The sequence below is a fragment of the Mustela erminea genome, chromosome 7 (genome assembly GCF_009829155.1).
Source record: "Mustela erminea isolate mMusErm1 chromosome 7, mMusErm1.Pri, whole genome shotgun sequence".
NCBI classification, from domain to species: Eukaryota; Metazoa; Chordata; class Mammalia; order Carnivora; family Mustelidae; genus Mustela; species Mustela erminea.
In genome coordinates, this window is record NC_045620.1 from 83,668,146 (window position 1) to 83,686,447 (window position 18,302).

General features: G+C 36.2%; 1 protein-coding gene and 1 long non-coding RNA gene across 5 annotated transcripts in view; one reads left to right on the plus strand and one right to left on the minus strand.

Moving 5' to 3' along the window:
* Positions 1–16,916, plus strand: part of AFTPH (aftiphilin) — a 64,381-nt gene extending 47,465 nt beyond the window's left edge. For 2 of the 4 annotated variants that reach the window (XM_032352270.1, XM_032352269.1), the window contains exons 7-10: positions 3,604–3,664; positions 5,201–5,284; positions 9,357–9,480; positions 15,782–16,916. In XM_032352270.1, the coding sequence (XP_032208161.1) occupies positions 3,604–3,664; positions 5,201–5,284; positions 9,357–9,480; positions 15,782–15,926 (414 nt within the window). In that variant the 3' untranslated portion in view covers positions 15,927–16,916. The remainder of the gene's footprint in view (positions 1–3,603; positions 3,665–5,200; positions 5,285–9,356; positions 9,481–15,781) is intronic. The other 2 variants (XM_032352271.1, XR_004287797.1) reach the window with 2 other exon arrangements.
* On the minus strand, positions 1,451–5,247 carry LOC116595657. Its single transcript, XR_004287798.1, has 3 exons — positions 5,159–5,247; positions 2,539–2,649; positions 1,451–1,690 (listed from the first exon to the last, which is right to left on the minus strand). It is a non-coding gene; the product is annotated as an uncharacterized LOC116595657 (long non-coding RNA).
* Positions 16,917–18,302: the final 1,386 nt, after the last annotated feature.

Here is an 18,302-nt window from a genome sequence, read left to right on the forward strand (position 1 = left end):
ATCTCAAATGAATTGTAAGATTCTCTTTATATAAAGCAGTATTTCTTACCACTATTCTTTGGCAGTCAGTGTGTATATTATTTTTACTTTACATTTTGGCCATGCAGTAATACTCTTAAGTCTTTCCACTAGTCATAATATCTCGAGGAAACGGCCATAGACTTCAGTGCTGAAGTTCAGCAAAATGTATCAAGAAAGATCTGGTTTCTTTTGTTGTTTTGTCAACCATACACCAAACCTTGCTTTTATGTTTTTATATTGGCACCACTAACAGTGACTTTCAAACTTAGCATCATTGTTTAATTCTCATTATGACTGCCTGTTTTCTAATCTGTCTGTTCTGTCTCAGTTTGGGTACCCACTGGATTTTTATTATTTCTTCCAAATTAGTTTATACTCATTACTCTAATAACCAGTACATCTCGTGTTTAGGAGCTGGATGACTTACTAACCACTGCTCCTGGTGTTTTTTCCAGGATACTTTCACCTGAAAAGAGAGCTTTTGGGCAAAAAGCAGTAGTGATACTTCTGTTGTTTTGTTTTTCAGAAAGCTTTATTCGCTGAATTTCAGGGTCACATCACTCACAGTGCCATTACTGACCTCCCTGGTAAGATCAGTGTGCTAGCCACACTTCATCCACTGCTGAGTAGTCAGCTCTCCGGCTAGCAGTTACCCAGCTAGTCACTACTTAGCAAATTTCCTCTTGATGTGACTCTTTCATTTGTGAATCAGAATTTTAAAGTTAGAAGAAAGAAAAAAATGATTATGTGGCATTGTGCTCTTTTTTACATCAAGAGAACATATTTGGAAAGGCTAAATAGTACACCTAAAATCATTAATCAGTAGTACAGCTAGGACTAGAACCCAAGTCTGTGATCTCTAGTCCCCATGGGGGGGGCGCCTTTTTTTTTTTTTAATAACCATTCTTTGTCTTTATTCACAAATGATCTGATCATCTACACAGAAAATTCCAATGAATTTACAAGAAAAAACGACAGTAATGCCAGTTAGTGAATTTAGCGAAATTTCAGGGTCTCAGATCAATATTAAAAAATGAACCTCTATTTCTATATATATTAAAAACCAGGATTGGAAATTGAAATAAAAAGCACATTATTTACCAAAGCAACAAAACCATGAAATACTTAGGAATAAATCTAAATGTACTTAATTTTTCTCATTTCATTCTTTTTTATTTCAAGTTTTTATTTAAACTCCAGTTAGTTTACATAAAGTGTTTTTGCTCTTTTTTATTAAGACCTTTTCTTCCTTTAGTGCTTTTAGTTGCTGTAGTAATCATTCATACCACACTGTTTGAAGTTGTTTTAAAGATTTTATTTATTTATTTGAGAGAGAGAGAGAGCATGAGAGGGGAGGTCAGAGGGAGAAGCAGACTCCCCATGGAGCTGGGAGCCTGATGTGGGCCTGGGTCCGATCCCATGACTCCGGGATCATGACCTGAGCCCGAAGGCAGTCACTTAACCAACTGAGCCACCCAGGCGCCCTGAAGTTGTTTTAAAATGCTTCATTCAGTGCTTTCTCTTTAAGTAGCCTTCCTCACCAGTGCCATTTGTTAGCTTATAATTGCTCAGGTCTTCTCTCTTATTTCCATTAAATGTTGATTCGTGTTTTAGCACATTATTATAATATTGGCTATGTCTTCAAAATGCCATACACCTGTATAAGAATCTAAAATTTCAGCAAATCATGAAATGTTTCTAAGCAACCAGCTACTTGACATCGTTTAGGTAAAACATGTTAATGAAAGAGATTTGCTCCATTTAGCCAGAAATTTTGCTATTGCATAAACCTGGGTGTTACCATCCAGTCAGTAGGACTGAAGGTTTCACTAATCTCTAAGGAGAATAATAGGAGTTGAATCTGTGGGAATACTTAAGAGATTTTTGTTTGTTTTTGAGATCAGCTAAAGAAGATCTTTTCTAAATATTTATTAGTCTTGTAGGTAGGTTATAAACTAGATTTTCACCAGCATTATTTCTGATTTTATTTGAAATAATTATAGAGTCACAGGAACTTGCAAAGATAGTACAGAGGAGATGCTTTGTAATCTTCACTAGTTTCTCCCCTTAATTACATCTTAAATTAATTATAGCATAATATCAAAACAAGGGATATGACTTGATTACAATGTGTATATAGCTCTGTGTCATTTTATCATGTGGATAGATTTGTGTAACCACCACCACAAGCAAGATACATGACTCTTCACCACCATAAAGAACTGTCTTAACAGCTGTCTCCATCCCCAGCTATCCCTAATGCCCTGGCAACCACTAATGTGAGGATTTTGCTTTGTTTATACCTCCCTCTTCAACCTCCAGGCCTGACCTGATTTAGGAAAACTGAATGCATAAAAGTAACATGCCTGTCATTGGTATCCCAGTTATCAAGACAACTGTATTATAATGTCATGGGATTAGACTTCAAAAAATAACCAATTCATGCTCCTTTCCTACAGGGAACAAGTCTTTATCTACACACCAAAAAAATGAATGTAAAGTTTTAATAGTACCTACCTTAAAATAAAGCATAGTGGTAAGCCATACCAGAAAAAAAAGGACAGCAGCAACATGTTGGTATTGAGAGTCTGTCAGAACACAGGCTATTTCAGTGTTGTCAGCACCACCCTAAAATAAAAGAAGAAAGAAAATCAGGAATTCCAAATTTTTCTTATTAAGATTGTTCTTAAAGTAATGGTCATTTTTTAAATGTTTTGTATTTTCCATCTTATATGTATCGTTTGCTCAATTTATCCTTATGTGTCTGGCAGTCAACAAAATTTAAAAACCTAGAATATTCAAATGAGCTCTGAGTATACTTTTTAAGTACATTATTTTAAAAACTAAGTTCTGATACTGATTATAAGTAATTGCTAAAGAAGTTGATTTAAATTTTTTTTTAATTTTAAATTTAGTTCCTATTTACTGGCCCATAATTTTCTTTGTAATTTGGGAAATTGTGAAGAACCAGAGACCTTGGTCTTTTAAACCTTCGCGTTTTATATACAAAGAGACCAACTAAGTTAAGCTACACATGGTCATGCAACTAGTTATTTAGCAATTACCTGGTCTTGAATAACTCAAATCTTATTTTCAGTGTGGTACCTTATCTATTCCATTAGACTGTCCATGGAGAAATTTTAAGTGGCTAGTCATTTAATATAGAGTAGATCACTCTTCAGTGATAAAAGTCTGATTTTTAAAAAATAATTTGAATTATAATCTAGCCAATAGTTTAAATCATAACTTGAGAATAGTTTGAAATCTTGATATAGAATCAGTCCATAAAAATCTGAAAATGTAAAGTGAATTCCATTTCTCAAAGATAGTTTTTTGATATCAATAAGATATATTGTTTGTCAGTTTTTCAGTTTCAGTTTGTGTTCATATTTTTAGGTAACCTTCTGAAATTGTAAATTATCCCTATTTTGTCTTTAGGTACTTTATTGCCTAGTGATCTTGCTATAATAGTTTTTGGGGGGTTTTTTGGGTTTTTTTTTTGTTGTTGTTGTTGTTTTAAGAATTCTTTATGTTGCTACAGCCTGTACTGATTAATTTTGATTTTTTGGTTTCCAACTCTAGGAGTCTCTACCACCCGTCCAGTTTGACTGGAGTAGCAGTGGCCTTACTAACCCTTTAGATGGTACGTCTCTCCGTAGAGCCTCTAGCACCAGAGCTAGAGTTAAGAAAGCTACAAAGTTCAGACAAACTTCTCTCTGCTGATTTCCTTTTTTGTTTGAACATAACTTCTTATTCTTATCTTTGGAAATTCAGGCTTTCTTTCTGAATAGTAATTGCTCAAAAAAACAGCTGTTACTATTATTAACAGTAATAATGTCCATAAGTAGGTAGCAATAGCTAGGTAAAATTTTAATTTATCTTAAGTCAAAAAAAAGCATCTTTATTTTTTACAAGTATCTAAGTAGGTGAAATGATATTTTAGGTAGGACCAGTTTACTTGAAATTTGTTTCTGTAGTTTTAATTTATGGAATTTTCTTGGATGCAAAGTCTTGTGGCTAGAGGCTGCTTAAAAAAAGCACAAAGCACAATTATATAACCAAAAACAATGTGCAAATAGATCCATATTTACTGACTAAAAGTAGTTTTCAGATTTAATAATATTTTATAGTGCACTTATTATGCAAATGGAAAATGAATGATTTTCATGATCCTTTTCTAAAACTTATCTCAAAATACTAGTAGGTAGTTCCAGAAATAATTGGTTTCTCTCATGGCTTTAAGAGAAAATCCTGAAAAAGGAATAACATCCTAGTAATGTGGGTCTTTAAAATAAATGACACAAAATAGTACTTTTCCAGTGCGTTGACACCACAAATTTTAATTGGACCCTAAAATACAATTATTCTTACTCCTTTACTTCATAAGTTATTTGAGCCATTGTCTAAAACACCTGTCATTCTATCAGCTTTGCCTTAGATGAGGGGTCCTAGGACTTCTGAAAAGCATCCAATTGAATAAGTGTGCTGAAGGAAAGCCTGGATGCACCTTTTGCTGTTGTCTGGTGTCTTGAATATTCAGTCAAATCATCATGCTTTTTATTAACAAACAACTTCTTTAAAACTGTATACTATTTCTGATTACTGTTTCAGAGTTAAAGGGGAACAGTACAGCTTGAGGTTGCACATCAGGGTAGGGCAGTTATGACAGTCCTTACGAATGTTACTTTAAACGAAGTTAATGTATTGGTGCGTGTCCTGAAACTGACAACTTTGTCACTTTTTAAAAATCATTAATTCAAAACCAACATTACTAACATGGAAGACTGATTTGGGCATGTACAGTAATTTACTGTTGGGCTGAGATTAAAGTATTGTTTCCCTTTAACGGGTACACTTTCCCCTTGGTCTTTCTGGTATGGCTTTGAGTTTTGATTGAAAGAACTGAACTCCTAACTAAAACCTTACTAAGTGTTAAATTTTTTACTTTGTACATGAGAAAATGTACATTGAATTATTAAATTGTTACTTTAGAAATGTCCTTAGTAATGAAAAACTAATACTGTACACATTGTTTTAATGTTGATTTTAAAATATGTAATGACTACTAATTATAACCTGCATGTTCAAGTGTGTGTCTTACCCCTTTTTACACATAACCCCTCCTCCCTTGGCTTACCTTCTGTGTGGCTGCCTACCAACACGGTCACTGAATTTCAAGCTAGTGGAGGTTCCACTCTTCTGAACCTTGATTTCTTTGGGCCCGTGGATGACAGTAGCTCTAGCAGCAGCACCACAATCCCAGGTCAGCAGAGTGTTAAAACCACAATTCTGGTTTAATTACTAAAAGCATGACCACATCACTTGACTTTCCTATAAACAAGGAAACAAGTAGTTGTATTTTCTATATCTTTCTAATACTTTTCCTTTATCTATCTACTGTTATTTTCTAGTATCTGACTATAACAAATGACTTCTGTGAAATGTGTTTTAAGGAAAGCTTTCTCAGTGTACCAGTCAGAGCTGAGAGGAGTTTCTAGGAGTAAAGTAGCCCTAATGTCCTTAGACAGTTAAAGGCAGGGTTTTGTTTGGGGGCAAGGGGTTCCTGTAAATGGAAAATGTGTATTTTATATGCTTATTTTTGAAAGCATAATATATAAAGCCATTTGAAAAAAATACAGGTTTAGAGATACAAGAATATTTTAGTATACAAAGATGACTTTACATTGTAGTGCCTGTGGTAACAGAACCTCTAAAATTCTAGCATTCAGTTAGTTGTTTATTAATGCTAAGTGTATAATTAGGTTCCAAAATGTTAAGAGTCTAGCACTTAGTTCTATATAGATCCCACATAGAACTTCTGTAGTTTTTATGTAGCTTTTAAATAGAAAGTATTGTTAGTTTTCCATGGAGAAAAAAGAAATGTTACAGAAGTTAATAAAAAATAATTGCTATGAGATATTAAAAGCTAGAAATTAAAACTTACTGGCGTGCCTGTTAATGTTCAGCCCTGCGAAATTCAGTTTATTGACCAAAGGACTAATGTACTTTGTCATTTTTTTAACTGAATAAAAGATTAAAATATAATGGCATTTTTATGTTTACATTTTATTTGATATGATTTTAATGAATCCCTGTCATCCCTCCTTGTGATCTGGTAATCATGCCCATTGATCACCAGACAGCTGTTGGGGTGCTGTATAGATACTGATACCCAGAATGCGCAACAAGGATCCGTTTAGCCCCACTAGCAGCCAGTTACACAGCAAGCCTTGTTCCTGAGAATTTGCTGGTTTTGTCTATTCCGTTTGATATCTTACCACTCACTTCCAGCAGTTCAGGAGCCATGGTGGGAAATGGGGGAGACCAAGAGAGTCAGATAAGGGTGAGCCTGGAACCCAGAACATCCTTCTCTAAAATCTGGTCATGGAAATCTGTTCCTACTCTAAGGAAGTTCCAAGGCCTTTAGGTAGAATGACTGGCTTTCTCAAATCTAAGCCCCTGAATAATTTTCATTACTTCGAGGATTTTGCAAGCATATGAAAAAAAACAATCTTATGTCTGGTTTTGACTTCAAAATGATATTTTACTGTTTATTCAAATTACCTTTAAATACATTTGAGCTATGGAATGACCAGGGTGAGCCTAATTAGCTGCTTTTAATTCTAAAGTGGGGGGAAAAGACAACAAAAGTTTATGTATCAGTTTCCTTATTACCTTATTCCCAAGAATGAATTACCAAACTCCATTTTTAATTTGCTCTCAGATTTGTTTTGTCATGAACTATATTATAATTTACATGAGTTCACTGCTTTTGGACACCTAAAACCTGGTTTAAATTTAATTCTTGATTACATTTCAAACTCAGTTAAGAACATAAAGAAATAAGGAAATTACATGATAACTAGGCTCAGTATACACAGCTTCAAGAAGAGCAAGTGGTTTCAGAAACTTAGAGCTGTAATGAAAGTGAAATTAGCATGCTGAAATGCAGTCCTCATTACTTTGAAACCTTTAAGTATTTTTGTTCCATATTTTCATTAATATGCTCTAGCTGCTGTATAAACTTGATTACTATAAATTTGCTTTGGCTTCTTTTTATTGCTATTGGGTTTTGTTAAAACTTACCATCAACCTACAGGTATCAACACCTTTCTCAGTATTCCATTTTACCACTTGCTTGCACTTTTTCCGACTTGTTTCTGGGAAAGTCATTTTGTCTTAGCTTGCGGTTATTTAATTATTTTGTGTGTGAGACTTAGGAGGTTGGCATAGAACTTGGTTGGCTAGCTTTAGTTATGTAACTAAACTATACCTCATTAAGGTTCTGTAAAAAACAAAAACAAGCAGACTCTTCCATTAAAAAAAAAATTACTCTCCAATTATTAGTGTAGACTAAATAGTTATCCCTTTTTGAAAAATATAGTCATGGCACTTTCCTGGGTTTTTTGTCTTGGTTTGGTTTGACTTGGTTTTTGTGTGATGGTGGTGGTTTTGTTTTGGGCAAGGGGGGATTGGGTTTTTTGTTGTCTTTTTTCTCCTTTTTTTTTTTTTTTTTAATCTCCCACTTTATTCTTTGACAGCCAAGTGGCCAGTATTTTACAAACCTGACCAAATTTTTACTACCACTTTTCTGTTGGCAGTCAGAATACAGTTGTTTATTCTGCACTATGTATTAGACATCAGCTTCAATATTGTGGTTACTTGGAATCTAACCTTTTTCACAGTGGAGGAAGGAGGTACTTTGGGTTCATTTGGTCCCCTACAGGTATCTACAATTTTTTTAGGTTTTAATTGAAACTTACATCCTTACAGAGATACAAAGAAAGGGCCTCATTAAGTATTTTTTGAAACCGTACCTTAATGAAATATTAAGAACTTGGGAGAGTCAACAAACATTTTCTATAGCCTTCCTCCCCTTGTTGGACATGATAACTGTGGAAGCTGCTTTTGCTTGTTTGATTTCTGTAAACATCTGAGATCTGCGTTTACATCTGCCACTCATCTGCAAAGCTGGTTAATAGAAGGCAGTTCGTGATTTTTTTTCTTAACCTTAAAATATCTTAAAAGGAAAATTAATAACACTAGTATTTACATTTATAATTTTCTCTGCCGATTTTCAGAACTTTTTTAGAAATAATAAGTAAAAATTAATTAAACTAATAAGACATTCTCCTCTTATAATCTGCATTTCTGCTATAATCTGAAACTACTAAACTTTTTACCTCAGGTAATTTGCTGGTACCATAGAGAGTAAGGGATTTTTTTTTTTTTTTTTTTTTTTTGGACAGAGAGATCACAAGTAGGCAGAGAGGCAGGCAGAGAGAGAGAGAGAGAGAGAGAGAGGGAAGCAGGCTCCCTGCTGAGCAGAGAGCCCGATGCGGGACTCGATCCCTGGACCCTGAGATCATGACCTGAGCCGAAGGCAGCAGCTTAACCCACTGAGCCACCCAGGTGCCCCAAGGGATTTTTTTTTTTAATCGGAGTCTCTATTATCCAAAGTTGAGCTTGAGTTGAAAATATTTATTGTTCTTTTGACTGTTTTTGTAGTCAGTTATTTAATATAAATCTATATTCTTTGGAAATGTAAAAATGTATATTTTAGTGAAGTCAGATCTAAGAGACTCAGCTTCATTTTGAATTCCTTAAAACCAGGTCAAATATGAAACCAAAGAAATAAACCCTTGAGACAGTTTTCATTTTGTCTAAAAGTAGTGCTTTTATTAGTTTTTCTGGGAATATTTTACCCTCCCTACTTCTGACCTGAAGAAAGAACAATGTGGTACATAATTTATCTTTAGTAATAATTTTGACACTTTGAGTAATAGTTTATGTCCTCCGGTGGTCAGAATATATTTAACCAAGTCATTTACTGTATTTGAGACTTCAGACTAGCTCCTAAATCTTTCAGTATGGAAAAAAGTATAATGGAGGTAAAATTGTTAAAGAGGTGTAGAAGGGGAGAAAATTCCAAAAATGAAGTTAATCGGTCCATTTAAACCTTGAGGTACCTGTAACAAATCATGTGTGCTTTCTATAAAACACTGATAACTTTCATATCACTAATAATCCAAAATTGAGTTTTCTACAGCAGGTAGAAATTGTAGAAGTATTTGCATATCTACTACATAAATGTTAGATGAATTAAGGCTGTATTTAATACCTAAGTGAGATTTTTTAAGTATTTTCCTACTTTTTAAATATTCTGAAAGTTGGAATCTATAATTTAAAAAATAAATGCAACATTAGTCTAAAGACATGTCATGCTCCTAAAAGACTCAGATGTTTACAGAATGAGTGCCTTTTGCATCTTGGATCGTGGCTGATGAGTAACGCAGTGCAGCTTGCCCTCACTGACTGTCGTTTTATACTATAAGGTGTGGATCCAGAGTTGTATGAGTTAACAACTTCTAAGCTGGAAATCTCCACCTCAAGCCTCAAAGTGACTGATGCATTTGCAAGACTCATGTCCACAGTAGAGAAGACAAGCACATCTACCAGGTAAACAGCTAGTGTTCATTATACCCTAAATTTTGAATTTAGGAAAGCAAGTAAGTTGACGGTATTTCAATATAGTGTATTAAAATGCACTTTCTATTTATCAGATGATCCCTAATTCCAAAAAACAGTTATCAAATTATGTTTAATTATGGACTTTATTAGAGCAGAGCTATTTCGTAAGAAGCTGGAAAGGGCTGCAGATGTGGTTTTTTCTTTTTACCCTCCCCACCCTCGGCCAAAGTTTGTTGAGAAGAATTCTGATGAAGTATTGAGATCATAAGCCATTTTAGAAACTGTCCCTCTTTCCCTTCCTAACCACTGAGATGATGATCACACTTAGGCTAAACTTTCTACCCCTGAGCTAAGCTGGAGTAGGTGAGGCAATGGCCACTCTTATTTTCTGCATTTTTGCTGATGTGCAGCACCTCTGGAATGTGAAGCCTTGCTTAGCCAAGCTTTCTGGGAGGCCCCTCAGGGACATGGCCTTTAGAAAAGCAGTATTGGAACCAAACGGAAGGAATGTCACTTGGGCCCTGTGCTCAGGATTCAGGAAGCCTTTAGTTTTACGTAATTTAGCACCGAACAGTAAGCCATTGCTTAGACATGTTAGCTATAAGAATAGGCCAGTTCCTCAGAAGAAGTAGTCATTGGGAACCGGAGACCACTACTGTTGGAGCAAATACTGGCTGATAGGAGCACCAGCTTCGCTGTTACAAATGCATTGTTCATCAGCATTTTCAAGTGGAAATATTTACCTGCTAGTGGCCCACTTTGGCCGAAGTATTATAGCCCTTACTCCTCAACAGATAAACTCTATGTCAGATTCAGATTTATCTTTTGAAGCAGTTCTTCTGTAGAAAAACAACCATTTTAAAAAAAACAAAAAACTTTTTTCCTTATAAATAATAAATGCTACCAGGCTTCAAACTGTAGTTTGAATTATCCCATTGCCTTTCAAACTGTGTTGTGTGCTTAAATATCCATTCATTCAACATATATGTATTATTAATAATATTTATAATTATAAAAGAGGCATTTTATGTATTTTACAATTGTGGATACTCTTAACTTCTCCCTAGAATAATTTACAGAGTGCACACACCACAGATTCTCTTATTCTCATTGTTCCCATGTCTTTGGGGTAAAGCCTCCTCTTAAGTGAACCTATTTGTAAATGAATCCTCTGTGGATTCTCTTTGCTCACTTTATAATTTTTTCTCTCAAATTTTTTCTCAAATTGAAGTTCTCAAAGTTCTCGTCCATTTGTTCTATATATGTTAGCCAAAAGCTACTGCACATTTGACTTAAAAAAAAAAAAATACTGATGCTTTTATTGTTTGGGCTTTTTTCCCCTGTCATTTTTAGGGCAGCCTTCTCTAAGGACAGTACTACTGTTTCATTACCCTTGTCCTTCTGCAGTGTCACTGAATGAACTATGGTAGTTTCCAAAGTCCCATGATGAGAATTCAGTCTTTGTGCCATTAGGAGGAGCTCTATACCGCATTGTTAGCTTGCTTGCTCTCCCAACTGTAACTCATCCTTGAAACATCCCATGTACACCAGGGAACTTGAACAACTCCTATCACTTTAAGAAATTATTTTCATTGTTTCCCTTATTCTGTACTACTACAGAATGAACTAGAACCATTGTGTGTATCCTAAGGTGAGTGTTATAACTGCACCAAATTGCTTTCTAGTATCTGTCCAGCTTCGTGTTTAAAACATAACAAATGGGGGGGGGGGCGGAAATGAGTTGCCAACTCATTTCAATTATTTGAAAATGGTAAGAAATGCAAATTTTCACAAGCCTTTACAATTACTGTAAAATGTACCCATGAATGATTCTCAGTTGCACAGGTAAGAGAAAGGCAGATGGCTGGCATCGTTTCAGAAAATGTCAGTGTCTTTGTTTTTTTTTTTTTTTACATAGTTCTGTTTTTGGTTTTGAATGGAATAAACTACAGAAAGTAAAGCTCAGCAAAATCTTCTTGACAACTGACAACACACAGAAGGTAGAGTGATGTAGGGTACTGCAAGGTTAAGAAACCAAGGTGTAAGTAGAGGAAGTTGACGGGTAATAGCATACTCTTTTCCAAGTGCCTTTGCTGCATATGTAGGAAGACATGCATGAGCTCATCTCTTTCCGTACACAGCCTGTTAAAAGTAACTTCTCACTTTTTAAAGAAATGCACGTTCTTAGTTTTAAAATAGTTCCTTCTTCTTGCTTTACCTTTTCTAGTATAGAGAAAAATAACTTCCTTAATCAGTGGGTGACCACCTAGTTAGTAGTGGTAGATCTCGAACTCAAGTTTCTACAAGCCTACGGACTAGTTGCCAAAAGAGATACATATGTTTTTTGTCTTTTTTTTTTAACCTTTTAATTTTGACCTTTGACCTTTTAATTGGCTAACATACATAGTCCACATAACGTAAAATCCACCCTTCTCAAGTGTACAGTTGGGTGATTTTTAGTACATTGATAGCATTGCACAACCATTACCACTAATTTCCAGAACATTTTTATCACCCTCAGTGGAAACTCCATACTCATTAATTAGCAGTTACTCCCTTTTCTGTCAGTTTTCCCAGGCATCCTGACATCTACTAATCTGCCTTCTGTCTCTAGGAATTTGTCTGTTCTGGCTATTTCTGTAAATGGAATCACATATGTGACCTTTTGTCCCTGGCTTCTTTCTCTTAGTGTGTTTTCAAGTTTGGCCATGTTATTTTGTGTATCAGTTTTATTCATTCCTTTTTACAACTGTATAATATTCCTTTGTGTGATTATACCACGTTTTACTTATCCATTAATCAGTTGATGGATACTTGGGTTGTATTCACTTTTTGACTATTATGACTAATGCTGCTATGAGCATTCATGTACAGGTTCTTGTGTGGACATATGCTTTCCATTTTCTTGGGAGTGAAACTACCAGGTCATATGGTAACAATGTTGAACTTTTTGAACAACTGCTGAACTGTTTTTCAAAGTAGTGCCACCATTTTACATTCTTTACATTATTTACATTACACCATTTTACATTCGTACATACTCATTATATATTCTTACATATGTCAAGGATTCTTGTTTCTCCACATTCTCACTGAGGCTTGTTTTTGTCTTTTTGGTTACAGCCATCCCAGAAACCATTGCCTACTTCATGGTTAGGAAGATTTGCACCTAGGTTTTTTTCTCCATAGTTCTATAGATTCAACTTTTACATTTAGGTCTTTGATCCATTGATTTAATATTTGAATATGTTCTGAGATAGGGGTCCAGCTTCATTCTTTTACATGTCGATATCCCACACTATTTGAAAAGACTTTTTTCCCCATCAGTGGTCGTGGCACCCTTACTGAAAATCAACTTTCCATTAATATATAGGTTTGTTTCTGGACTGTCAGTTGTATTCCACTGACAAAAAGGATAAATCTTGGCTAATGAGAATATAAATCAGCATTAGATCACTGCTTTTGGATTTGAGAAAAGTTCATGATACAACTTTTTATTTTCAAATCCTCCTCTAGAACACATCGGTGCACAGTGACTATAGATAAATATACAGACTATCGGCTCTGTAAACTATTATTTCAATTTACTATTGCCTCTGAGTAGTGCCTCTGAAACAAGACCATTAAGCAGAAAGTCTAGAGTTCTCTTTACCAACCATTTCTTGGCTAAAAGTTTCTACCTTGCTCTCCTTCCCCATACTCCAACTGCATTTCACAAATGAGAAAGTTCCTTTAGGTGCAGTTTTTATTTTTTACTGTTTTTGTTTTGTTTTGTTTTGTTTTTTTAAGATTTATTAGAGAGAGTACAAGTCGGTGGGGAGGGACAAACAGACTCTCCGCTGAGCAGGGAGCCTGACACAGGGCTCCATCCCAGGATCCCAGGATCATGACCTGAGCCAAAGACAGATGCTTAACTTAGCCACACAGGTGCCCCTATTTGTTACTGTTTTTTTGTTTCTTTTTAATTCAATAACCAACATACAGTACATTAGTATTTGATATAATGTTCGATGATTCATTAGTTGCGTATCATATCCAGTGCTTATCACATCACATTCCCTCCTTAGTGCCCATCACCCAGTTAACCCAACCCCCTACCCGCCGCCCCTTTCACAGCCCTTAGTGTGTTTCCTGGAGTCAGGAGTCTCTCTCCTTGTTACTGTTTTTAATTAACTTTGTCATTACAGAAGCAGTAAGATATATATATAGAAAGTTAGAAAATACAAAAATTAAAACTTAGTTTCACATTCTTACCTCTCAGATCAGTATAACTCCTTTCAGATCATTTTCCATGCAAATACATATGTATGTGTGTTGTTTTAACCAAAAATGAGATTTTATAGTTCATACGAAATTCAACCTCTGCAGCCTGTGATCTCCATCTATCACCTTCAGTGCATTTTTAGTCCATCTAATACCAAAGCTATATTCAGATGTCCCCTCAACTCAATATTGGTTTCCACAAAGCAGAGAACTGTTGTACCTGGCTATTATGGCTCTTCAACCTCCTTTAACCTAGCTTATCCACCCCTAACCCTTGTGTTTGTTTTCAGTTTTAGCAGTAGCATATTGAAAAGATCAGCCCAGATGTCCTGCAGAATGTCCCAAACCTCAGAATTTATCTGTCGGCTTCCTCCAGTAGTAGTTAATGTTTCTCATTTCCCCTTACTTCCTGTAAGCTAGAAATTATATCCACAAGTTTAATGAGCGTGGGTGAAACTTTGTGGCTGGGCGACAGCACAGGTGCTGTACTGTGTCAGAAGTTGCATAATAACCTGGTTGACTCCATTGTTAGTGATGCTAAGATGGACCACTGGTGAGAGGCTGGCCTTTTTCATTATGTAGACACTTCCAGTCTTTCACTTTACTCTCTGGGTTTTCTTCATCAAACATCCACCTAGTAATTTTGCCACCATTTAAATGCAATGAAAATTGTAGATTTTAAGTAGAAAATACTGGATTGCTATTCCATTCTTCTGAGAAACTGCAGACCTGAATATTGGTTGATCTGATGGTTTTGGTGCTTAAAGCCCACCCCTTTTTGAAGAACTCTGGTCCTAAAATTCTGATGTCTGATTTTTCCGTCATTCTAATAAATCATTTCATTTCAGCCTGAATTGGAAAGTGATTAACAGCAAAGTCTAGGTATGAAGTAAAGACCCGTATCTATCTTTCCCTTCTCGCCTCATCTCATGATGTCCCGTTCCCCATCCCAACAACAAAGAAAATAATTAGGTGGAAGAAATAACTTGGACCACACCTAATATAGTACCAGCTATTTTACCATAGAAGAGAATTGAGCTTTTTAGAATGAACAGTTTTAAATGAACTTTAGTCTAAAATTAGTATCTGTATGACCGCAACTATTCTTTGAATATTTTTAACATTCTGGAAAAAAATCAAGGTTGGCTTACAGTCATATGCTCAATTTGAGCCACATTTGAGGCTCTCTTGACATTTCTGCAGCTCACCATCTGGAAAGCCCTGGATGAAAAGGAGTTCTTCCTATCTGTGGTAGGCACTAACATGCTCACCTTTAATACCAGGGGCAGTGAGTGAAATGTACTTTGTCTCCAGAACCTCTAGGATTTCAAGATTTCCCCTCTCCCCGAGCACTTCCTGCCCATGTCCATTCTCAGTATCTGCAATCAGCTCCCGCGCTGCTCCTGTTGGACCTGCTGTCTGTGTTCCAGCAGGGTCAAGCCTGGGTGTTTCTGAGCCAAGGGCTTTCTCCTGGAATTCCCCATAGGAGATTGAGAGAGCCTGAGGTTAAAATGACTTACAGGGTCTTGTTTATGTTTATGTTTACATATAAGCATAATATATGTAATATATAATTATGTATATATATTATGTATATTATATATATATAAACATATATGTTTATATACTTTATGTTGAAGTAATTTCACAGGGGCCAGAGGGCAATCTGGTTGGGTGAAGTTTTATTAGGGCTCCAGCATTCTATTTCTGCTTAGAACATTTTAAAAGTGGGCCCGGGTAGATGCTTTGAGCCTTCAGCAAATCTTTGAGCTGTCCATAGGTACATGGGAATGTCTGTATGTCTGTGCCCAGCTATAACAAGCACACATAACATGGGCATGCAGCTCTGTAAGGGATTCGGCCTCTGGCACTGGAAGCACACGCACATGCGCATGCACACACACGTTATAAGGTTCAGGACCTGGCAGAGAAGCCCCACAGATCGCTGTCTACCCTGAGAAAGGATTTTCTCCCATTTGTCCTACAGCAAAGCCACATTAACACGTTTTTTTTCATTTGTCAATAGGAAACCAAAAAGAGAAGAGCACCTGAGTGAAGAAGCCATCAAGGTGATCACGAGCCTTCCGGACTTAACATTCATGCATGCCAAGGTGTTGATGTTCCCAGCCACGTTAACACCTTCCACAAGGTCCCAAGAGAAAGCAGACTGATAACTGATGTGAATTGGACAATTTCAATTGCTTTTCCTTCCCTCCCGCCCATCCCTCCCTCCCATCAAAAGCATACCTGCTCTAATTAAAAAAAAAAAAGTTCAGCTGATTTGTTGGTAAGCCGCACTAGAAAGGTATACATAGTAATGTATATTTATTTACATACTGAAGTCCTAAATTTATATTAGAAAAAAATGTAAATAATTGGGGGTGAACATTTTTGAAGATTTATTCTTTTTGTGTTGCTGGGGTGTATACATTTATGTCTTTGTGAAATACACTGGTGGTGTCCTTCTTACAAAACTTTTGAAATAAAAAAAAGAAAATTAAAAATTCAAATCTCCACTGTCTGAAATCCCCTTCAGTCTTTCCAGATTGCATTGAATGTTCTATTAATTTTTCATATCATATGTTGAATTACTTTTGCAATCATAAATAAGCTCCAAAGTCCCCGTTTGTTTGTTTGTTTGTTTGTTTTCAATTTCATGTGTGATGGGTTTGTTTCAGATCCGGCTTTTGTTAACATTTTTGCGCTCTTTTTTTAATCTTTCCAATCTGGCATATTGCTGCTTGACCTTTTGCAAGGTACTTTATCGATTGCTGTTTTGTCACAGGGTGTGGATCATTGTCAGAACTTGATTGGAGGGGTTTAAAGAGGCTGTGTCTGTTTTCAATCATTTTGGTTTGGAGAAGGACCAAATTACATGTCTTAAAATGAAATTTACTTGTTAATGATTTTTTGTTCTATCGTACCACTATTTTTTGAGGATTTTGCACAGTGTAAAATGACATAATCATAGATTGCTATGGTTTAGGCTGTATATACAGTAAAAACTATGGGTTTTAAATGTTTGGGGAAATTCCTATGGAAAAAAGAAAGACATGTAGAAGAACCTCTGACAGGGTTAATATGCATGCCTAAGGTCTTTTGAGATTTCAGTGTGTAAATTTCCTTTTAGCTTACACAAAAATAAAATAATTTAAAAGAAATTCAGCCTGGCCTTTTTGTACTTTTTGTACTTTTTGTACTTTTGTACTTTGGTATCTGATGAGTTTGGATGCGAAGGTTTATTCTATCTTAATGTATTTCAATCCAGAGGAAATCATTTGGTAAGTCGGGCTTCTACTTTTTTGAAAGCGGACGGGTTTAGGCTGAGGCCCCATAGGAAATGGATCAGTACTAAGGCAGAGCCGTTTTTATGTAGAACATGAAATCATAAAAGGAATTCCCATGATTCGCTATACTATATCTTCATCAGAACTGGCAAGGTTAAATAAGCATTTCTAGGGAATTTTTTCTTTTCCAGTATACACATGCATGATATTAAGGTGAGCAGGAAATTTCTCCAAGGTAATTTTAAAATACTGTTAGTAGCTGTTGCATCAGCAGAGTCACATGACATTTCATTAGGAATAGGCAGTCCGCCTGACGGGTAGTCCACCTTCTGCCAGGGGAACCTGTGCTGCTCCCTCACTGACAGATTCCTGCGCTGCAGGTTATCACACGGGCTGTGGGAACCTCTGGTGAGTGTACTGGGAGTTTGGCCTAGAGTAACGGTGCCTGTCTGGTCCATTCCCGCCACTTACCTAACGTTTTTGTTGTCATCGTCGTTGTCATTTCAGAGAAGAGTCTCTTTCAGAATAGTCCCAAGTCCTCTTGTCCAGTGACCCTTCTGAATGGAAGGATAAAAGTATTCCTTAGCGGAATTTTACACATTTCAGTAAGTGAAGCTGAAAGTGCTGCTGCTCAGTACAACTGCACTATAATGGTGGCCTTTACCAACGTAAGTCCAGAGCCCATTTATTAGTTGCGTTACTGTGAGAAAGTTAATCAACTTCTCAGAGCCTTAATTTGAAAATGGGAATGAACCTGCCTTTCTGTAGGGTTGATGTATTAAATAATAAATGTAAAACACTTGTCACGTGAGGAAAGCATCAATAAATGGTAGTCAGAATGTAGAGTCAGCAAAACCTGTGATGGCGGAGTCCCAGTAGATTCAAGAAGCAATCCCGGGAGAAAGGATCCCATAAAGTAACAAGTGATTGCACTATTATTTAGACGAAGTCAAGTGGGTCTTCCTCATGAACGTGACCCTGCTTTAATGATACACAGAATGGATATTTCATCTTAGAGCGACATTCAGATAAGCGAGATTGCCCTTTTGTTTGTCCTATTGGCCTTTGATGTTTTAATCACAACAGGCACATCAGTACTGGATCATCACAGGTTAAAGTCAGGACTCACCTTGAGGACCGGAAGTGTTCGCCCCAAACCAGGGCTCCGGCTGCACCAAAAAGCAGTAGCAGTGGCTGCTGAGGGAGGAGCCTCTCGGCTAACCAAGCCTGTTGGCAGCACACAGCTGCTGGCCACTGGTC